At 35.0% G+C, this 23,178-nt stretch overlaps 1 protein-coding gene across 2 annotated transcripts in view; it reads left to right on the top strand.

The window, feature by feature from the left end:
* The window catches only part of KLHL4 (kelch like family member 4), a 116,398-nt gene extending 96,260 nt beyond the window's left edge, over positions 1–20,138 (top strand). For both annotated transcript variants that reach the window (XM_061136644.1, XM_061136643.1), the window contains 2 exons: positions 16,887–17,058; positions 18,272–20,138. In XM_061136644.1, the coding sequence (XP_060992627.1) occupies positions 16,887–17,058; positions 18,272–18,364 (265 nt within the window). In that variant the 3' untranslated portion in view covers positions 18,365–20,138. The remainder of the gene's footprint in view (positions 1–16,886; positions 17,059–18,271) is intronic.
* Positions 20,139–23,178: the final 3,040 nt, after the last annotated feature.

The following is a 23,178-nucleotide window of genomic DNA, read 5'->3' as shown; positions in this document are numbered from 1 at the left end:
TCTTTCCCAGCATCAGGGTCTTTTCCAATGGGTCAGTTCTTCACATCAGGTGGCCACAGTATTGGATATTATAGTTAAATATATGTGGGCTTCCCTGGTGGCTCAGAAGGTAAAACCTTTGCCTGCAATGTGGGAGACCTGGGTTTGATCCCTGGGTCAGGAAGATCCCCTGGAGAAGGAAATGGCAACCCACTGGAGTACTCTTGCCTGGAAAATTCCAGGGATAGAGGAGCCTGTTAGGTTACAGTTCATGGCATCGCAAAGAGATGGACATGACTGAGTGACTCAAATGAGTCAGTTCTTCACATCGGGTGGCCAAAGTATTGGATGTTATAGTTAGATATATGTAAAAGTGAGCTTTTCCATATCAGTTTTCTCCAGAGTTAGTGAAGTAATAACTGTCACCTGTTCATTATGCCGGATTATATTTTTTAGTGTGGCAAAATATATATAACATAAAATTTATCTTTTTAAGCATTTTTAAGTACACAGTTCAGTGTCATTAAGTACATTCACATTGTTGTGAAACATTATCATCATCCAACTCCAGAACTTTTTTCACTTCCTCAGATTGAAACTCTATCCTCATTAAACAATAAATCCCCATTCCTTCCTAACTTCAGTCCCTGGCAGCCACCATTTTACTTTTTATTTCTATGAATTTCATAATTTTAGGTACCTAATAAAAGTCGAGTCATAAATAATCCTTTTGTGTCTGGTTTATTTTACTGAGCCTTATAATTTAAGTTCCATACAAGTTATAGCATTTATCTGAATTTCTTTTCCTTTTTAAGGCTGAAAAATATTACATTATATACACATACCACATCATTTTGTTTATCCACTTATTCATCAATTTACAATTGGGGTTGCATCACCTTTTGACTACTATGAGCAATACTGCTAGAAAATAGGTGTACAGATATCTGTTTGAACCTGTGCTTTCAATTCTTTTGGACATACACAGAAGTAGCGTTTCTTTGTCATAAATTCTATTTTTTAAATTTTATTTTATTTTATTTTTTTTATTAGTTGGAGGCTAATTACTTCACAACATTTCAGTGGGTTCTATTTTTAAATGTTTAAGGAACCTCCATACTGTTTTCCTTTGAAGCTGCACCATTTTATATTCCCGTCAGCAAAGCAAAAGAAATTCAATTTCTGTACATCCTCACCAACACTGATTTGTTTTTCATAGCTATCCCAGTGGATTTGAAGTGGTATCTCTTTGTGTTTGTGATTTCGGTTTCTCTATTGGTTAGATATGTTGAGCATCTTAGCATGTGCTATTAGTCATTTGTACATCTTCTTTATAGAAATGTCTATTTCAGTTCTTTGCTGGTTTTTATTTGGGTTGTTTGTCTTTTTGCTATTGAGTTATAGGAGTTCTTTATATATTCTGTATATTAACCTCTTGTCAGATATGTGATTTGCACATCATTACTTTCATTCCGTGGGTGACTTTTGCACTCTGATAATAGCAGTCTTTTATGTGCAAATGTTTTTAATATTAAATCCAATTTTTCTTCATAGTTTGTGTTTTTGTGGTCATAACCAAAAGATCTTTGCCAAATCCAATGTCATAAAACATTTCCCCTATGTATTCTTGTAAGAGTTCCATAGTTCTAGCTCTTATGTTCAGACCTCTGATCATTTGAGTAAATTTTTTTATATGGAGTAAGGTAAAAATACAACTTCATTATTTTACAGGTGGATATCCATTTTTCCTATGAATATTTGTTGAAAACTCTGTCCTTTCCTCATTGAAGGGTCTTGGAAACATTCTCAAAGATCATTTTACCATGTATGTGAGGGTTTATTTCTGGCTCTGTATTATATATCATTAGTAATTATATGTCACTATGCCAGTACCACATTCTTTATTATTGTAGCTTTCTAATAAGTTTTGAAATCAAGAAGTATTAAACCTCAATCTTTGTTCATATTTTCTCAAAATTATTTTGGATGATCTGGATCCCTGAGATTTGATATATGTTTATAATGGGTATTTCTATTCCTGCAAAAAATGTTGCTGGAGTTTGGATAGACATTGCATAGATTCTGTAGATCACTTGGGTGATATCTTTCTACCTCATGGTGTCTTCTTTAATTTCTTCTTTTCCAGTGTGTTTGCATTTTATTTCTCTACGTTGAATAGAAGTGGTGAAATTTCCTATTATTGTCTTATTCTTGATCTTGGAGAGAAAGCCTTCAGTCTTTCCTCACTGAGTATGATAGATCCGGGTTTTCTATATCTGGCCTTTATTATGTTGAGTTGGTTTTATTCTGGTCCTACTTTGGTTACTGTTTTTATCATTAAAAGATGATTGCAAATATTTTGTCACATACTTTTTCTGCATTAGTTGAGAGAATATGTGTTTTATCCTCTTCATTCTGCCAGTGTAGTGTATTTAGTTCAGTTCAGTTCAATCCAGTGGCTCAGCCATGTCTGACTCTTTGTAACCCCATGGAGTGAAGCACGCCAGGCTTCCCTGTCCATCACTAAGTCCAGGAGCTTGCTCAAACTCAGGTCTATTGAGTTGGTGATGCCATCCAACCATCTCATCCTCTGTTGTCCCCTTTTCCTCCTGCATTCCATCTTTGGCAGCAACAAGGTTTTTTGCAATGAGTCATTTCTTTGCATCAGATGGCCAAAGTATTGGAGTTTCAGCTTCAGCATCAGTCCTTACGATAAATATTAAGGACTGACTTCCTTTAGGATTGACTGGTTTGATCTCCTTGCAGTCCAAGGGACTCTCAAGTGTCTTCTCCAACATGACAGTTCAAAAGCCTCAATGGTTCAGCTCTCAGCTTTCTTTATGGTCCAACTCTCATATCCATACGTGACTACTGGAAAAACCATAGCTTTAACTAGATGGACTTTTGTTGGCAAAGTAATGTCTCTGCCCTTTAATATGTTGTCTAGGTTTGTCATAGCTTTTCTTACAAGGAGCAAGCATCTTTTAATTTCCTGGCTGCAGTCACCATCTGCAGTGATTTTGGAGCCCCCCAAAACAAATTCTTTTACTGTTTCCATTGTTTCACCACCTATTTGCCATGAAGTGATAGGGCCAGATGCCATGATCTTAGTTTTTTGAATGTTGAGTTTTAAGCCAACATTTTCACTCTACTCTTTCACTTGCATCAAGAGGTTCTTTACTTCCTCTTTGCTTTCTGCCATAAGGGTGGTGTCATCTGCATATCTGAGGTGATTGATACTTCTCCAGGCAGTCTTGATTCCAGCTTGTGCTTCATCCAACCTGGCATTTTGCATGATGTACTCTGCATATAAGTTAAATAAGCAGGGTGACAATATACAGCCTTGATGTACTCCTTCCCCAATTTGGAACCAGTCCCTTGTTCCATGTCCAGTTCTCACTGCTGCTTCTTGACCTGCTTACAGATTTCTCAGGAGGCAAGTAAGGTGGTCTGGTAATCCCATATCTTTCAGAATTTTCCACAGTTAATTGTGATCTACACAGTCAAAGGCTTTGGCATAGTCAATAAAGCAGAAATATATGTTTTTCTGGAGCTCTCTTGCTTTTTCTATGATCCAATGGGTGTTGTCAGTTTGATCTCTGGTTCCTCTGCCTTTCTAAAACCAGCTTGAACATCTGGAAGTTCTTGGTTCATGTATAGTATGTAGTGTATTACTTGGATTGATTTTTGTATGATAACCCATTGTTTCATTCCAGGAAGAAATCCCACTTTATTATGATATATAATCATATTAATAATCTGGTGAATTCAATTTGCTAGTACTACATTGAACATTTTTGCATTCAGTATTTATTAGGAATATCAGTGTGTAGTTTCCTTATAGTGTCTTTGTGTGTCTTTGGTATGAATGGAATGCTGACCTTACAGAATGAGTATTGATGTGTTACTTTTTTCAATATTTTGAAAGATTTTGAGAAGGATTAGTGTTAATTCTTCTTTAAATACATGATAGAATTCACCAGTGAATCCATCTGACCTTTGTCTTTTCTTTGCTGTGAGATTTTTGACTACAGTTGATCCTAAGGCAACATGAGTATGAGCTGCACAAATCCACTTATGTGGATGTTTTTTTTTTTCAATAAATAAGTACTACAGTACTACCGGGCTCAATGAAGCACAGGCTGGAATCAAGATTGCTGGGAGAAGTATCAACAACCTCAGATATGCAGAAGGCATCATCCTTATGCCAGAAAGTGAAGAGGAACTAAAGAGCCTGTTAATGAAGGCAAAATAGGAATGAGAAAAATCTGGCTTAAAACTCAACATTCAAAAAACTAAGATCATAGCATCCCATCCTACCACTTCATGGCAAACAGATGGTCAAACAATGGAAACAGTGAGAGACTTTCTTTTCTTGGACTCCAAAATCACTGCAGATGGTGACTGCAACCATGAAATTAAAAGACGCTTGCTCCTTGGTAGAAAAGTTATGACACACCTATTAAAAAGGCATATAACATGGCATATTAAAAAGCAGAGATATCACTTTGCCAACAAAGGTCTGTATAGTCAATACTATAGTTTTTCCAATAGTTGTGTATGGGCCTGAGTGTTGGACCATATAGAAGGCTAAGCACCAAAGAATTGATACTTTCAAACTGTTGTGCTGGAGAAGACTCTTGAGAATCCTGTTGACTGCAAGGAGAACAAAACCAATCCTAAAGGAAATCAGTCTTGAATATTCATTGGAAGGACTGATGCTGAACCTGAAGTTCCAATGCTTTGGCCACCTGATGCGAAGCACCAACTCATTGGAAAAGATCCTGATGCTGGGAAAGATTAAAGGCAGGAGGAGAAGGGGACAGCAGAGGAAAAGTTTGTTGGATGGCATCACTGACTCAATGGACATGACTTTGGGCAAGGTCCAGGAAATGGTGAAGGACTGGGAAGCCTGGCATGCTGCATTCCATAGTATGGCAGAGTCAGACATAACTGAGCAATTGAACAAGAACAACAGTACTATAGTAAATAGATGCTACAATCTGTAGTTGGGTGAATCCACTGATACAGAACCATGGATATGGAGAGATGACTGTAAAGTTATACACAAACTTTCAACTGTACAGGGATCCTCTAACACTCACATTGTTCAAGGATCAACTCTAATTTATTAGGAAACTTGATCTCCCTACAATTATAGGTCTATCATGGTTCAATCTTGATGAGTTGTGAGTTTCTAGAAATTTGTCCATTTCATCAAGGTTAATCAAATTGTTAGTGAACAATTTTATCTTTTTTCTCATCCTCTCTTTTTCATAAAAGCAGTATTAATTTCCACTTCCTTTGATCTTATATGTGTTTTGTCCTTTTCTCAAACTCAATCTACCTAAAGGTTTATCAATTTTGAAATTTGCAGAACCAACTCTTGATTTCATTGCTTTTTCTTTTCTATTTTTTTCTATTATCTGTATTACTTATCTATGCCCTAACCTCTATTATTTCCTACCTTATGCTAACTTTAGGTTTAGTTACGCTTCCTTTTCAAGATTATAAAGGTGTAAAGTTAGGTTTTGATTTGCAATTTTTTTCCTTTTATATGTAAGCCTTTAAGGTTATAGACCTTTCTTTGCATTCCATAAGACACTTGTGAGTCATGTTTTCATTTTCACTTGCCTTAATATATTTTCTAAATTCCCTTATAATGTATTATTTGACTTGTTTAAGTGTGTATTCTTTCATTTCTATCTATGTGTGGACATATCACTTTTCCTTCTGTTGTTGAGTTAGAGTTTCATTCCACTGTGAAAAGACTGCAAGTTTTCAGTCTTTTAAATTTATTAAGACTTGTTTTATGGCCTACAATATGCTTTATCTTGGATAATATTTCTTGCTCGCGCATGAAAAATGTATCTTCTGAGTTTTAGGGGAGTAGCAATTGGCCTATAGTTTTTCATCTTTCATGTACTTACTGATCTTCTGTCTGGTTTATTCTATTCATTATTGTAAGTGGGGAATTGAATTCTACTAGTACTATAGAACCATATCTTCTTCTTTATCTTCCCCATCTTCTCTTCCTCTCTTTCTTCTTCTCTTTCTGCTTCCACTTCTTACCCTAGAATGCATATATTAACCCACCTGATGTCTTCTCAGAAATCCCTTAGACTTTGTTCACTTCATTCTTTTTGCTCCTCAGACTTGGTCATTTAAAAAAAAAAAAAAACTTGTTTTCAAGTTCATTTTTCTTCCTTCTGTTTGCTCAAGTCTCCAATTAAACCTTCTAGTAAGGTTTTAAATTCAGTCATTTCATCTTTCAGCTCCAGAATTTCTATTTTTTCCTCTTTATAACTTATTTCCTCTGTCGACATTCTTATTTTGTTCATTTACCATTTATCTGTTTCCTTTAGTTTTTTGCCTGTTTTTCTTTTTGCTTTTTCAGAATATATGACAGTTCTCTTAATATCTTTCTCTGGTAAGACAGATGCCTGTGTCACTAACAGAAATGGCTCTGGAGGTTTATTTTGTTCTTTTGAGTAACATTCATTTTCCTATTTATTTGTATGCTTTGTGATGTTTGTTGAAAACTGGACATTTTGAAATAACCTTCCCAGTCCTTACAGACTGGCCCCATACATAGGAAGACTGTCACTAATTAATCACTAATTATGTTCTGTGTTTGAGACCAACCTAGCATTAAGATTGAGATTCTCAGACCTTTACTAGATTTGTCTTTTTCCTGGGTGTGTGTGTGTGATTCTCTGTATACATGGCTGCTTTTAAATACCTTACTTTTCTTTAAAGTCTTAGCCCTCCTGTCTTTCAGGGCCTTAGTTTTCTATCGGAACAGTCGGTAGTTTTGCAGTATCAGTAATTTCTTTTCTCAGTTGTCAGTGCATCTGTAATCTTTCCACAACTTTCATGAACTATGTGCACTACTTCTCATGGCTTTTCCTAGCCTGAGATCTGAACTATGCCACATTAGACTATCTGAGCTCTGAGCTAGGTAACACAGAAAATAACCTCTTTGGCAACAATTGAGACAGGTTAAATTGTAGATTATTAGCTCTGCTCTTCTCTCTCTGACTCAGGAAAAGGAACTGAAGGAACTGGGGCTGAGTTACTGCTTTCTTCAACCCATACCATGTCTTTCTAGGAGGGAGTGGGGCAATAGGAAGTAAGAATTTCACAAAATTTCCTACTTCTTTTTCTTAAATGAACATGTAATTTATTGCTTTGGATCTTGACTGATTTCCAGAACTGCTACAAAGTTATCTGAGCCAGTTTCTGTTGGTTTATTCAATAAATTTTGTGCTATAATAGGATACTAGAACTTCCTAGTCTACTGTCTTGCTGGTATTACTCCCTAGTTATGCAACATTGAAAAAAAAAAAAAAAACACATGAAAAGCACCTTGAGTTGTTTGCATTTTTAAAAAGTAGAGTTGAACTTGTTCTGCCCTTTATATAAATATCCAGAAGCACAATAATGAATTTATATGTAATGACAAATGGAAATGACATTGAAAATCTAGTATAGTCCTATCATCTTACAGAAGCAGAAGTTGAAACACTCTATGATTAACTGACAAATAGTGGCTAAAGGATTTTTTTTTATATATAAGTGGAGTTTGTAAAAGATTGGAAACCAGTCATATTTGACTTTCCCATTTATCATAAAACTAAAAGTTCACTATAGTACACTCAGTATTATTGATAGGCTTAAACATCAAGTCAATATTTCCTATTTTATTGATCCCAAATTTCATTGTGTATACCAAATTCTAAGCATTTATTCTGCAATTGTGTATATATACTTGGTGGGGATCATGATTCCCTTTTAGAAAGGCCAAAGGAATATGATGGACGCAAGACTTGTTAAAGTTCACTGTAAAAAGTTGAGAAAATTATAGATTTTATTGAAGTTTTAAATTGCCTAGATAATTTATTGATGCTTTCTAGAGAGCAAAAAAATTTACAGAGAGCGCACAATTCACAGAAGTTTAGACCCCCCTGTCTGTGAATGTATATATACTCTCAACTCATATTTGTATTCAAAAAAGGTAAATGTAATACCAGAAACTATAAAACGCTTAGAGGAAAACGTGCACAGGACACTCCTTGACATAAATCACAGCAAGATCCTCTATGACCCACTTCCTAGAAAATGGAAATAAAAACAAAAGTAAATAAATGGAACCTAATTAAACTTAAAAGCTTTTGCACAGCAAAGGAAACCATAAATGACATGAAAAAACAGTCCTCAGAATGGAAGAAATTAATTGCAAATGTTCATGCTATTCATGAGGTTCTCAAGGCAAGAATACTGAAGTGGTTTGCCATTCCCTTCTCCAGCGGACCACATTTGTCAGAATTCTCCACCATGACACATCTGTCTTGGGTGGCCCTACAGGGAATGGCTCCTAGTTTCATTGAGTTAGACAAGGCTGTGGTCCATGTGATCAGATTGGTTATTTTACTGTGATTGTGGTTTTCATTCTGTCTGCCCTCTGATGGAGAAAGATAAAAGACTTATGAAAGCTTCCTGATGGGAGAGACTGAATGGGGGGAAACTGGGTCTTGTTCTAATGGGTAGGGCCATGCTCAGCAAATCTTTAATCAAATTATATGTTGATGGGTGGGGTTGTGTTCCCTCCCTGTTGTTTGACCTGAGACCAAACTATGGTGGAGGTAATGAAGATAATGTCAACTTCTTCAAAAGGTCCCATACAGGTACTGCTGCACTCAGTGCCTCCAACCCTGCAGCAGGCCACTGATGAACAGTATGAAAAGGCAAAAAGATACAGTACTGAAAGATGAACTTCGCAGATTGGTAGGTGGAGATCAGTGGAGAAATAACTTCAGAAAAAAATGAATTCAGAGAAAAGAATATATATATATATATCCACTGATATATATATATATATATATATATATATATATATATATATATATATATAACTGATCCAACAGTTAATCCTAAAGGAAATCAGTCATGAATGTTCAGTGGGAGGGCTGATGCTCATGGTGAGACTCCAATACTTTGGACCCTGATGTGAAGAACTGACTCAATGGAAAAGACCCTGATGCTGGGAAAGATTGAAGGCGGGAAGAAAAGGGGATGACAGAGGATGAGATAGTTGGATGACATCACTGACTCAAGGGACATGAGTTTGAATAATCTCCAGCAGTTGGTGATGGACAAGGAAGCCTGGTGTGCTGCAGTTCATTGCTTTGCAAAGTGTACCACATGACTGATTGACTGAATGGAATTACAAATAAAGTAACTGACAAATGATTAATCTCCATAATAAGCAAGCACCTCATGCAGCTCAATAACATAAAAAAAGAAAACCCAATCAAAAATTGGGCAGAAAACCTAAACAGACATTTCTCCATAGAAGACCTTCAAATGCATAACAAATACATGAAAAGGTGCTCAACATTGCTTATTATTAGATAAATGCAAATCAAAACTATGATGTATCGTTTCACACTGGTCAGAATGGCCATCAGAATAAATCTACCAACAATAAATTCTGGAGAGAATGTGTAGCAAAGGGAATCCACGTGCACTGTTGTTGGGAATGCAAATTGATACTGCTTCCATGGAGAAATGTATGGATATTTCTCCAAAAAAATAGGAATAAAACTACCATATGATGCAGCAAATCTCACTACTGGGCATATACCCTGAGGAAACCATAATTGAAAAGACACATGTACCCCCACTCTTCATTGTAGCACTATTTACGATAGCCAGAACATGGAAGCAACCTAGATGTCCATCAACAGATGACTGAATAAAGATGTGGTACATATATACAATGGCATATTTCAGTTCAGTTCAGTCACTCAGTTGTGTCTGACTCTTTGTGTCCCCATGAACCGCAGCACGCCAGGCCTCCCTGTCCATCACCAACTCCCAGAGTCCATCCAAACCCATGTCCCTTGAGTCAGTGATGCCATCAAGCCATCTCATCCTCTGTCGTCCCCTTCTCCTCCTGCCCTCAATCTTTCCCAGCATCAGGGTCTTTTCCAATGAGACAGCTCTTTGCGTGAAGTGGCCAAACTATTGGAGTTGCAGCTTCAACATCAGTCCTTCTAATGAACACCCAGGACTGATCTTTAGGATGGACTGGTTGAATCTCCTTGCAGTCCAAGGGACTCTCAAGAGTCTTCTCCAACACCACAGGTAAAAAGCATCAATTCTTTGGCGCTCAGCTTTCTTTATAGTCCAACTCTCACATCCATACATGACTACTGGAAAAACAACAGCCTTGACTAGATGGACCTTTGTTGGCAAAGTAATGTCTCTGCTTTCTAGGTTGGTCATAACTTTCCTTGCAAGGAGTAAGCATCTTTTGATTTCATTGCTGCAGTCACCATCTGCAGTGATTTTGGAGACAAATAAATAAAGCCATCCACTGTTTCCACTCTTTCCCTATCTATTTGCCATGAACTGATGGTAGCAGTTGCCATGATCTTAGTTTCTGAGTGTTGAGCTTTAAGCCAACTTTTTCACATGCCTCTTACACTTTCATCAAGAGGTGCTTTTGTTCTCTTCACGTTCTGCCATAAGGATGGTGTCATCTGCATATCTGAGGTTATTGATATTTCTCCTGGTTATCTTGATTCCAGCTTGTGCTTCTTCCAGCCCAGCATTTCTCATGATGTACTCTGCATATAAGTTAAATAAGCAGGGTGACAATATACAGCCTTGACATACTCGTTTTCCTATTTGGAACCAGTCTGTTGTTCCATGTCCAGTTCTAACTGTTGCTTCCTGACTTGCATATAGTTTTCTCAAGATGCAGGTCAGGTGGTCTGGTATTCACATCTCTTTCAGAATTTTCCACAGTTTATTGTGATTCACTCAGTCAAAGGCTTTGGCATAGTCAATAAAGCAGAAATAGATGTTTTTCTGGAACTGTCTTGCTTTTTCGATGATCCAGTGGATGTCGGCAATTTGATCTCTGATTCCTCTGTCTTTTCTAAAACCAGCTTGAACATCTAGAAGTTCACGATTGACGTATTGCTGAAGCCTGGCTTGGAGAATTTTGAGGATTACTTTACTAGCATGTGAGATGAGTGCAATTGTGCAGTAGTTTGAGCATTCTTTGGCATTGACTTTCTTAGGGATTGGAATGAAAACTGACCTTTTCCAGTCCTGTGGCCACTGCTGAGTTTGCAAATTTCCTGACATATTGGGTGCAGCACTTTCACAGCATCATCTTTCAGGATTTGAAATAGCTCAACTGGGATTACATCACCTCCACTAGTTTTGTTCATAGTGATGCTTCCTAAGGCCTACTTGACTTCACATTCCAGTATGTCTGACTCTAGGTCAGTGATCATATCATCGTGATTAACTGGGTCATGAAGATCTTTTCTTGTGTGTGTGTGTGTGTGTGAAGATCTTTTTTTGTACAGTTCTTCTGTGTATTCTTGCCACCTCTTCTTAATATATTTTGCTTCTGTTAGGTCCATACCATTTCTGTCCTTTATCGAACCCATCTTTGTATGAAATGTTCCTTTGGTATCTCTAATTTTCTTGAAGAGATCTCTAGTCCTTCCCATTCTGTTGTTTTCCTCTATTTCTTTGCATTGATCACTGATGAAGGCTTTTTTATCTCTCCTTGTTATTCTTTGGAATTCTGCATTCAAATGGGAATATATTTCCTTTTCTCCTTTGCTTTTCACTTCTCTTCTTTTCACAGCCATTTGTAAGGCCTCCTCAGACAACCATTTTGCCTTTTTGCATTTCTTTTCCATGGAGATGGTCTTGATCCCTGTCTCTTGTACAATGTCACGAATCTCCATCCATGGTTCATCAGGCACTCTATCAGATCTAGTCCCTTAAATCTATTTCTCACTTCCACTGTATAGTCATAAGGGATTTGATTTAGGTCATACCTGAAAGGTTTATTGGTTTTCTCCACTATCTTCAATTTAAGTCTGGATTTGGCCATAAGAAGTTCATCATCTGAGCCACAGTCCACCCCCTGTCTTGTTTTTGCTGACTATATCGAGTTTCTCCATCTTTGGCTGCAAAGAATACAAGCAATCTGATTTTGGTGTTGACCATCTTGTGATGTCCATGTGTAGAGTCTTCTCTTGTGTTGTTGGAAGAGGGTCTTTGCTATTATGAGTGTGTTCTCTTGGCAAAACTGTATTAGTCTTTGTCCTCCTTCATTCTGTACTCCAAGGCCAAATTTGTCTGTTTCTCCATGTGTTTCTTGACTTCCTATTTTTGTATTCCAGTACCCTATAATGAAAAGGACATATTTTTTTTGGTATTAGTTCTTAAAGGTCTTGTAAGTCTTCATAGAACCTTTCAACTTCGGCTTCGTCAGTGTTACTGGTTGGGGCATAGACTTGGATTACCGTGATATTGAATGGTTTGCCTTGGAACAGAAATCATTCTATTATTTTTGAGATTACCATGTGTAAAATAGATAGCTAATAGGAAGTTGCTATACAACACAGGGGGAGCTCAGTCTGGTGTTTTGTGACAACCTAGAAGATTGGGGTGGGGTGGGAGGTGGGAGTCAGATTCAAGATGGTGGGGATATGTGGCTGATTCATTTTGAAGTATGGCAGAAGTCATGTCAGTTTTGTAAAGCAATTTCCCTTTGATTAAAAACATATAATTTTTTTCTTAGTTTTAAAGATTAACATTTTGGTTTTTTATTTTTATTTTTTCGTTTATTTTTATTAGTCGGAGGCTAATTACTTTACAATATTTTAGTGGTGGGATGTTTTGAGAGAATAGCATTGAAACAAAAACAAATAAATTTTAAAAAATAAAATTTTTAAGAAAGGTAAGTTTACCTAAGTGTAGCTTTCATTTTAAGGAAGGTTATCTAGTCATTGAATTATATTCTTACACTTATAGAATAATATATTTTTATATACCTAAGAATAAATATAGCTTCCTCTTTATATGACAGTTGATAATATGAAAGACTATATCACCTCCTATATGATAAACAGACAGTGTCAGTAATTATTATATTTGGGAAAACTTGGTTTAATCAAATATACAAAGAAACCCATGTAAAATTAAACATTCTTTCTCAAATTCCATTAATATTTAAATTATATTGGAGCAGTAAACTCACAAGAAGAGGTCAAAGAGTGATACTAATATAATTGTTCTTTACAATGGTATTAAAATTTGTCTAGAAGGGTTTTATACAAAATAGGCAATACTATGCAAAATTATATCTAGTAAATACAAATTTATGAAGGTTTGTCACTACAAAAATCAAACCTGTCTTCTCAAAAATTTCATCTGAAATGAAACTTAAATCATATATAGAGACAAGTAATACTCCCAGCTCTTATAATGGCCATTTTCTTTTAATAAATTCAAATTAGTGCGAGATTTTCTTTCTGGAATACTAAAGTCTTATGTTTTTGTCTATTTCAGTGTTAGAGGCTTTTTGTTTTATCTTAGTGGTTTAGCTTGTGTTGCATTTACTTGGTTTCTTATATCTAAATGTATTGGATTAAGAAATTAGCTTTAGTCTATAAAGCATACATTTCATAAGGAACAAAAATCTAGAATACATAAAAAAGTTTAATGACGTCACCTTCCTCCCTTTCATTATTATGCCAGCATTTTCCTGGCTTTACTTAGAATGCCTGCAATTGTGTGATTCTATGTTGAGACCTGAAGAAAGGAGGAATTTGACTGCATTTTAGCACTGTAGATTGTTCACCATGAAATTAGCCTTACAATAATATGAGGTGTCTAAATCAATTTAAATAGACATTTACACATACAACTAGGAAAATATAAACTCAAGGGAGGAAGCTGGATATACAGTTCATAATTCATTCTACAAAATTAAATAGTTACCAACATATCCTAATAACTAATGTTTAACTTTATTTACTGATATAATTATATTTCCAAATATACCACTTTTAATTTAATTTTTAATGGGAAAAAAGCACTTCATGCATACCAAAAAAATGTATAGGATACTAGTTAAAAGCACTAGATTTGGAGTCAGAAAGATCTGGGTGCAAATCCCAGATCTGTTATTTGCAAGTTATGGGACTTTGACCCAGTTACTTTACACCTCTAAACAGTTTCCTCATGTGAAAAGTGGGAATAATCAACCTCATAAGATACAGAATATTAAGTGTGTTGCCTGGCACATATTAAATACTTAATGGAAGCTAGTTGCTGGTATTATTTTATTTGTATTATTTCATAATTAGTATTATTATTACTATCATTATCCCCTTATTAGCATTTTCTTTTAAAAATACTAAAGAATTAATTAGTGCTAAAGTATAATTTTTGAAAAGTTATGCCTTTGATACAAATATGAGTAACATGTCAAATATTTTGTGTAATTCATTAATTAATGTGGTAATTCATAAGGTGTTAAAATTTTTTCAAAGAATTTTTGAAGAAAATACATAAAAACATTTAAGAAAATGCTGAAAAATGCTGCAAAAATCATTCATAGATGCAAGAGTAGTTAGCATCCTATAGACAATAAAACAATACTTGGGAGGATCATCATTTGGGGTTAGAAATTAAGTTTATCTCTATCAATAATCTTAAATTGATTAAATCTTAAGTATCTCTATCAATAAATCTTAAAATTTATTTTATTGTTATGTATAGGAATCACAAGAAAATTCAGTTTTCTACAACTTAATTTCTACACTTATAGAGTTGTAAAATAGTCTTGTCAGTAGAAAGTCAAAGATGCACACTCTATGGAATTAGATAATTCTCATTTCCATGTCTTAGACAATACTCCTGAAACTCTTTTTCTACTCAGACATCAACAGCTTGCCATAGGAGTCTCATCCAGTTAATTACAATAATCATTTAAATTAAAGTTTTCTAAAACCATCACATAAACATGTGACTGCTGGGTCAGGGATTACCATTTCTATAATGCTGATGAGAAAATTGTGGCAAGGAAGTCAAGCAAATAATCCATAATTACACCAAGTGGACGAATAAGTCTGTGACCAGTTCCCTTTACTTATGTCTGCATTTTATCTCCACTAGAATATATATACTTATAACCAAAGTAAGGAGAAACCAAAAAGCAAAAGAGAAACAAAATGGGAGAAACAGGTGTGTTTAATTTGAAAGTGATGCAGTGGCTAGCTTTTTCTTTAATAACTGCTCCTGTGTGTCCTTACAGATAATAACCAAGGTGACAATTTTCTTTCTTCAAAAGATTCTACATTCTCCAAACCTCTCTTGTTAATCAAGCAGTGTCCAGATATTAACATTAACCAGATTTTTGAACATTTATTATCATGTACATGCATAAAAATCTTGGTCTCTGGATGCCAATCTATAAAAGAATCCTGTGAGCTCTGGTTCACCAGTCATACGTGTGTGTACTTGTATGAGTGTATTCTGTTAGCTGAATGCATCATCAATTAACAATAACAATTGTGTTGAAGATTCAGCTTAGCTAAAACACATAGCTGTGGATCTTCTGGTTGTGGGTTTCAGTATAACATCATAATTTAAGGTGAAATCCTTCATGATACTCAACAATATATGATGGATATTGGGGATATCTTAATTATTGCTTATTTTAGATATTATTGAAAATACTACTGGATGTGAAGACCAAGTTCAAGTGAAAGCTGGGGTTATATAATTTAGATTATGATTAAACAATGAAAAACAGAAATCAGATGAGTAATACAAATATAAGGAAATTAACATGGTAATAAGTGAAAATATCTTGTGTAAAATACATGTTTTCTTTGGCATTTACAGATAGGCCAGTATAAGATCAGAGAGAAATTCCACATATAACTGTATACTTTTTTTGTTCACTGTTGTTTAAAACTATTTAAACCTTTTTTCTACAATAGAGAACCTTTTTAAAATTTAGTTTAATTTATTTATTTTTGGCTGTATTGGGTCTTCTTTGTTGAGAACAAGCTTTCCCTAGTTGTGGAGATTGGGAGCTGCTCTTCATTGTGGTGTGCTGGCTTCTCATTGCAGAGGTTTTCCTTGTCTGGGAGCATAGGCTCCAGGCTCGAGGGCTTCAATAGTTGCAGCATGTGGATTTCAGTAGTTGTGGCTCCTGGGCCCTAGAGATCAGGCTCTGTAGTTGTGTCCCATGAGCTTGATAACCCCGTGGCCTGTGAAATCTTCCCAGATTTGGAGATCAAACCTGTGTCCCCTACACTGGCAGGTGGATTCTTAACCACTGGGACCACAAGGAAAGTTCTGTTCTCTTCTTTTAGATTTTATTATTATGTATTGGGTTCAAATTTTAGGAAATAATTCCTGGAAAGATTTTAATTAATACAGATTACTGAGTGCTCTGTCATTTTGCTTATAAAATATGTTTGAGGATGAAGAATTAACTTCAAAATAAAATGGAAATAAAAATCCCAGGGTCCTGTAAAGATGAATAAGAACTTTCATAGAAGAAATAATAAGAATAAGAAAAATAATAAAACTGTGGTCACTGTAACTACAAAGAGTGTTAAAACCATGGTTACCATAGCTTATATAACAAAAAGGCAATTATATTCTGATTTACTTAAAATATGAGCTCTCATAAACAAGATCAGGCATCACATGCATAACTTTGATAAAGAATAAGAGAAAAATGTGTTCCATCATACTAAATGGCAAAAGGGGCATTTTTCACATAATATTCAGATGCCAATATGTGAAGTTTCCTCAGAAAATCTGAGAACTGATCAAATAAACGCATGGCATTTTTTAAAGGAAATTGACTTTCACTATGCTTTGAGTGTCCTCTGGTGGCTGAAGAGAATTCTATCATAGCCTTAGTATTTATTACTCTGATTACATTTACTATTTATATGGTATTTTTATTTTTATCAGGTAAGTATATATTTTATTAATGCATATTATTTTTAATTTTAACACTGCATAACTTTATTTTCAATTGCCTGCCTGAACTTCTTAAGGTATGATCCAAGAAATGATTCATGGTCAACTGTGGCACCTCTGAGTGTTCCTCGAGATGCTGTTGCTGTATGTCCCCTTGGAGACAGACTCTATGTGGTTGGAGGATATGATGGACACACTTATTTGAACACTGTTGAATCGTATGATGCACAGAAAGATGAATGGAGAGAGGTACTCTCAATTTAAGTATCCAAATTGATATATTTCAGCTTTTAATTCAAAAATTAAAATATATGTTTGGAATTCATCCCATTCTCTTCCACTCTAGGGCTGAATAAAATTCTTTTAGTGAATAAAGCATGTGCTTTATTTAGCTATAGAAAGTTATTAATTGAGCTGTTTGATCATTAGTAGGATCCATCAGTATTTATATAAAGTGAGGACAAGACATTTTCTAAGGTTTATGGACTCAGTCCTCTTACAGAAAAGTGAATCAGATTCAATAATCCAAGAGCTTTACTCTCTGACGAACTTTCTATGTATTCATTTTGACTTGAGAAGCAAGGAATAATACCTTTATCTACAAATGTTTGTCCCTTCTTATTGGCTGGTGCCCAGGAGAAAAATCTCTCAATCTCCTCCTTATAAAGATTCTACAAATTGTAACACTCCTAACTACTAATTAGTCATTCAGGGATTTGGTGCACAGTAAAAGACTGGAATTAAACCCTCTAAAGAGTTCTGGGTATCAACAGAAGAAATTTTAAGGAAAATATTAATATAAGAAGGGGCACAGAAAGAACATGAGTTTCTATCTCTTTACTCCAACAATATGATTCATTATGACCCTCAGAAACACTCAAGTTCTGCCATGTAGTTAGCTCTTAAATTTACAATGATTAGGACCAGCTAGAAATGGAAGAAAATATTTAGCAAACAAAGATGTTGGCCAAATATGATTAAAAAATGTTTTTCTAACCTTGTTTAAATTACTTTTCTGAAAATTATAGACAAGTAGTTAAGAGATGTAGATTCTCTTCCAGGTATTTCACTTTTTGTGTAATCTTGCAAAGGGTGAAAGAGAACAACTAGATAAACAGATTATAACTACTATATCCCTAATTATTTTCATTTATTTTCTTGCTTATCCGTAACAAGAACATTGAAGGATGAGTATTATTAGTTTCAATTTTTTAAGTGAGAAAATTACAAAAGAGGTGAAACTTAACCAAGATCACCTGTCCTTCAAACTCAGATCTACTTCATTTTAAAGACTATGCTGTTTCCACACTGGAATGTTATCTGGGCTGCATTTTCCATTGTCTTTATACAAGGTGAAGGCTGGGCCAGAATAGCTGAGGATTTTTTCAACTCCAATATATTATGCCAAAGACAGAGTTCATTCAAACAGCATTTCTTTCTTTGTTTTTGTTTTCTGCATTAGGAAGTTCCTGTTAATATTGGAAGAGCTGGTACATGTGTTGTGTTGGTGAAGCTACCAGAAACTATCTTTATCAAAGGGGAGGGAACCAAATAATCTCAAGAAATGGAGTAGGAAGAGAAGAGGAAGAAGAAACTTGTCCTTTCCTTCGATTAGTAACCAAACATGAAAATTCTTGTGTCATTTTAATGTGCAGTTATAAATGCTCTCATTTGTGAAGCCAAAGTAAAGTTCGAACATTAACTACATATAGGTGTTTAGTGTATATGTTGTTGCAGTTAATATAAATGAAACGTCAGTAGTCTAGGTTTAGCCTTATTATTTTAAAATGTTAAAAACCTTTCAGGGAAATTGATAGTGACCAAAGTATTAAAGGTTATAAGAGTATGAGTAATTTTAAGTTAGTCTGATAAGTTAAAAAAACATTACTGTATACTAACACATATATATGGAATTTAAAAAGATGGTAACGATAACCCTATATGCAAAACAGAAAAAGAGACACAGATGTACAGAACAGACTTTTGGACTCTGTGGGAGAAGGCGAGGGTGGGATGTTTCGAGAGAACAGCATCGAAACATGTATACTATCAAGGGTGAAACAGATCACCAGCCCAGGTTGGATGCATGAGACAAGTGCTCAGGCCTGGTGCACTGGGAAGACCCAGAGGGATCGGGTGGAGAGGGAGGTGGGAGGGGGGATCGGGATGGGGAATACATGTAATTCCATGGTTGATTCATGTCAATGTATGACAAAACCCACTACAATATTATAAAGTAATTAGCCTCCAACTAATAAAAATAAATGAAAAAAAATTTCTATTTCCAAAAAATATAAGCACCCTATTATTTAGAACATAACTAATATAAAAGATCTAAAGCTTAAATTACAACATTTGATTTTCAGTAAGACATCATCTTCATATTCAAACAGTATCCCAAATAGCTAAATAGTAACTCACATTTACCAAGAGGTAAAAAAAAAAATAGGTTAAAAAAAAACTCATACATAATTTGTTACACCGATCACAGTATGTTAAAATTTTCACAGACATTCTTTTTACAGTACCATCTTTCACAGCACACATACAGATTTGGTAATTCCTTAATATGTTGTCTTGTTAGATTTGTTACCAGTAAAATATTATTGTAATTTCATATACACAATCTATACAATATAGGGGTAACTATCTATCATATTGATACAAACTGTGACCTTAGCTTTTAAGTATCAGGGCCTCACTTATATAGACATTAATATTATCCTTAAACATTTCTGCAAACTCTTGTAACACCTGTCATTATAAACAACTTTTAAAAATCAAAGCAATTTTTAAACAGTAGTAAAATTGAGATGTTCTTCAATATTAACACATGGAAACACCAAAATATTCAACATCCGTCGTTAATTGTATATCTTTTTTGTACCAGTACATGCTTTTATTTTAATTTTGTATTCATCCAGCAAAGAATGTTAAGGATATATGTACTCAAAAAGTCTTCAAATTAAGAAACAACAAAAAAGCCTGACTGGGTAGTATTTTACTTTTAACTTCTTACTTCCATGTTCAATTATAAAAAAAAAAAAAAACATAAGAAAGTGCCAAAAAAAAATGACTTCTTTATGACAGTAACTTTTCAAGTAAATTACAATTTTAGAATTTCTGCAATATGTTATTTTAAATGGATTTTTGTATTGTAGTATGTGAAACAAACAAATAAAATCCAGAGATGCTTATAAAATGTACTGCCTTTTAAGTTTTAAAAAAGAGCAGCATAAACATATGAAGATATCTGTGCTTTGGAAAACTGAATTTAAATAAAATATATTTCCTCTGGTTATAAAGAGTGTGGCTTTAAATTATGTCAAATGCACCTTTAATTGACTTTTTAATATTCAAAGTTTCAATAGCTAAAATATTTAAATATGAAAATAAAATTCTCCTGTTTTGTTTCTTATTCCTGTCATTCATTGTCTTTAATTCTAAATAAAGAACTATATACATCTTGAGTTTTAAGGGTAGAGATGGAAGCATAGAGATGCTATTAAAAAAAAAAAACAAAGCATGCACACACCACAGAGTTCTGTTGGATTTTTAAATTCATACCTTTTCTAAATCAATGTAGAGGTAGAGTTACTTTTATCTGCAGAACAAAGTTTGACCTGTCAAGTTAAATTGGAATATGATCCAGTGGGAAAAAGAAAGATCAAAAGGCCTATCATAGCCAGTGGCCAACACTCCACTTCTGGGACTATATTCAAAGGAAATGAAAACACTAACTTGAAAAGATATTTGCATCCTCATGTTCAGAGCAGCATTAATTACAAAGGCCAAGATATGGAAACAACCTAAGTGTCCATTGATGGATGAATGGATAAAGACACTGGGGTCTGTCTACCTACCTATCTATCTATACAATGGAATATTATTTTGCCATAACAATGAGGAAATCTTACCATTTCAATAACATGGATAAATCTAGAAAGCATTAAGCTGAGTGAGATAAGTCAGAGAAAAGCAAATATTACTTTATGATCTCATGTGGGGAATCTAAGAAAAGAGAGACTAAAAAGCCAAACTCATAGAAAAACATATCAGACATGTGGTTACTAAAGGCAGAGGGTGGATGAAAGAGGAATTGGAGGATTTTCCAGTTAAGATGTGTTTGTGTGTTAGTTGCTCAGGTGTGCCCAACTCTTTGTGACTCTGTGGAATGTAGCTTGCCAAGCTCCTCTGTCCATGGAATTCTCCAAGTAAGAATACTGGATTGGGTACCCATTCCCTTCTTCAGGGGATCTTCCCAAGCCAGAGATTGAACTTACATCTCCAGCACTGCAGGCAAATTTTTCATGAGTTACCAGGGAATTCCCAGTTATAATATAAATAAGTACTAAGACCATAATGTACAATGCAATGATTATAGTTAACACTTTTTTAAATGTAATACATAGGAAAGTTTTTAAGAGGTTAAGTCCTGTGCTTTCACACAAGGAGATTTTTTTTTTCTTTTTCTTCTTTCTTTTCTCTTTATTATATCTATATGAAATTATGGATGCTAGCTGAGCCTATTGCAATGATCATTTCACAATATATATGAATTAAGTCATAATGCAGTATGTATACAGTGATGCATTCATTGGGTCAATAAGACTAGGAAAAAAAAATATTGTGCTGGGGCCACTATGGCTTAGCTGGGCTGCTAAAATCTGAGCAGATCTGAGCAGTCAGAGTGGAGAGCTGCAGAGGCTCAGAGTACTAAAGCGCAACCTCACCTGCTTCAGTCAAATCTAGTTGGAGAAGGGAGTCACAGGGGCAGCCTCTTGCCACCATGACATGATGGAAATGACCTATCAGTATGGTTTAAGGTGACACAGATAAGAAAGGGAATTACTAATTTATAAACTCTTTCAAGAAGTGTAAGCGCTGATGCATTTAGACATTATACTCATATTGGAAAGAAAATATTGATTTTTCTTTAATCACTATAACCTTGCTCTCAGGTTACCACTGCTCTGCAGCCCTCAGACAATATTATGATGACTGTCCAGACAGCTACTTTCTCATTATCTTTACGGGGAATGTATGAACTTCTAAATATCTTCTATACTGCACAGGAGCTGAAGGAGACTCTAGGCACTAAACACAGGTCCTCTCTCTGCCTAACTATGCCATCCATCAACTTGATTCAGATTTGGTTGCTGGCACATTTTGATATGGAGGGAACACTGAAAAGAAGTCTCCCAAATGGAGACTCCCAAAAGGAGTAGATAACCAAATGGAGTAGAGAACTAAAACTCTAATTTCAGGTTTTCTCTTAAGCTCTCTAACAAGTTTCTCATCCCAAGATCTTATTTTGAGAAAAGATAAAAAAGACTATAAAACATATATTTCTTCATCTGTCATCTTTGTCTTACCACAGGTACCTGAAGTAAGTTACCTGAAGAAGAGGGACAGATTTTTTAGTTACTTTTGCATTCCTGTTATAATCCTAATCTGCTCCCTTGTACAGACACACACACACACACACACACACACACTGCATACACAAACAATGGGAGAAATGAGCTTATCTAGCAAAATACTGCAATCTCATACATGATAAATGTTAAAAGGTAAAACACATTAATAACTTTCAAAAACAATACTCCTGTGTCACAAATATTTATTTAGGATCTACTGTGTCTTAGACCCTAGTGATATACACATAAATTAGGACTAAGTCTATGAAATCTCTACCAAATCTAGGTCAATATAATTTAGATTATATTCTGAGTAATGGAGAATCAGTATTTGATGGTCTCTCCTCTACAAAGGCAACTGAAATTTCCAAATTCACATATCATCTAAGGTCATGGAGATCCTCATACAAACAGCCTGATTCCACAAGCTAAATTCAGTATCTATCTGAGTGGTTAAATAATCCTATCTGGATCATAATTACCTAGACCTTGCCAGAATACATACAGGTTCTGGCCCTTGGAGAATAACTAGTCTTATAGAAGAACAAACCTGAAAACACATAATCAGAAGATTCTGAGAAAGTGATGTAAGCAAAATGGTGGCATAGGAATATCTGCTACTTATTCCTTTCCCTCCTCCTCACCAACATCAATTTGAATAATTAACCATGCATGAAAATACCTTCACAAAGCAAATATTCTACGTGAGGGAACCACAGCACATAGGTGAACCACAGAAATAAGAAAGAACACGTTGATGAGTGTAAAAAAGATAGATTCATGCTACCTCATTACACAGCTCCTAAGCTAAGGCAGCCCACTGTGAAAAGAGACACCTTCAGCATGGGAGGAGAGTAAAATGAGTGCCCAAATTTACCACAGTCCCCAAAGAGGACCCACCCCAGTACCAAGTCAATTCTCACAGCTCTAGGTAGCTTGCTGTAGGCTC

Source organism: Dama dama, chromosome X (assembly GCF_033118175.1).
Source record: "Dama dama isolate Ldn47 chromosome X, ASM3311817v1, whole genome shotgun sequence".
Taxonomy (NCBI): domain Eukaryota; kingdom Metazoa; phylum Chordata; class Mammalia; order Artiodactyla; family Cervidae; genus Dama; species Dama dama.
This window is presented reverse-complemented; position numbering and strand designations above follow the sequence as displayed.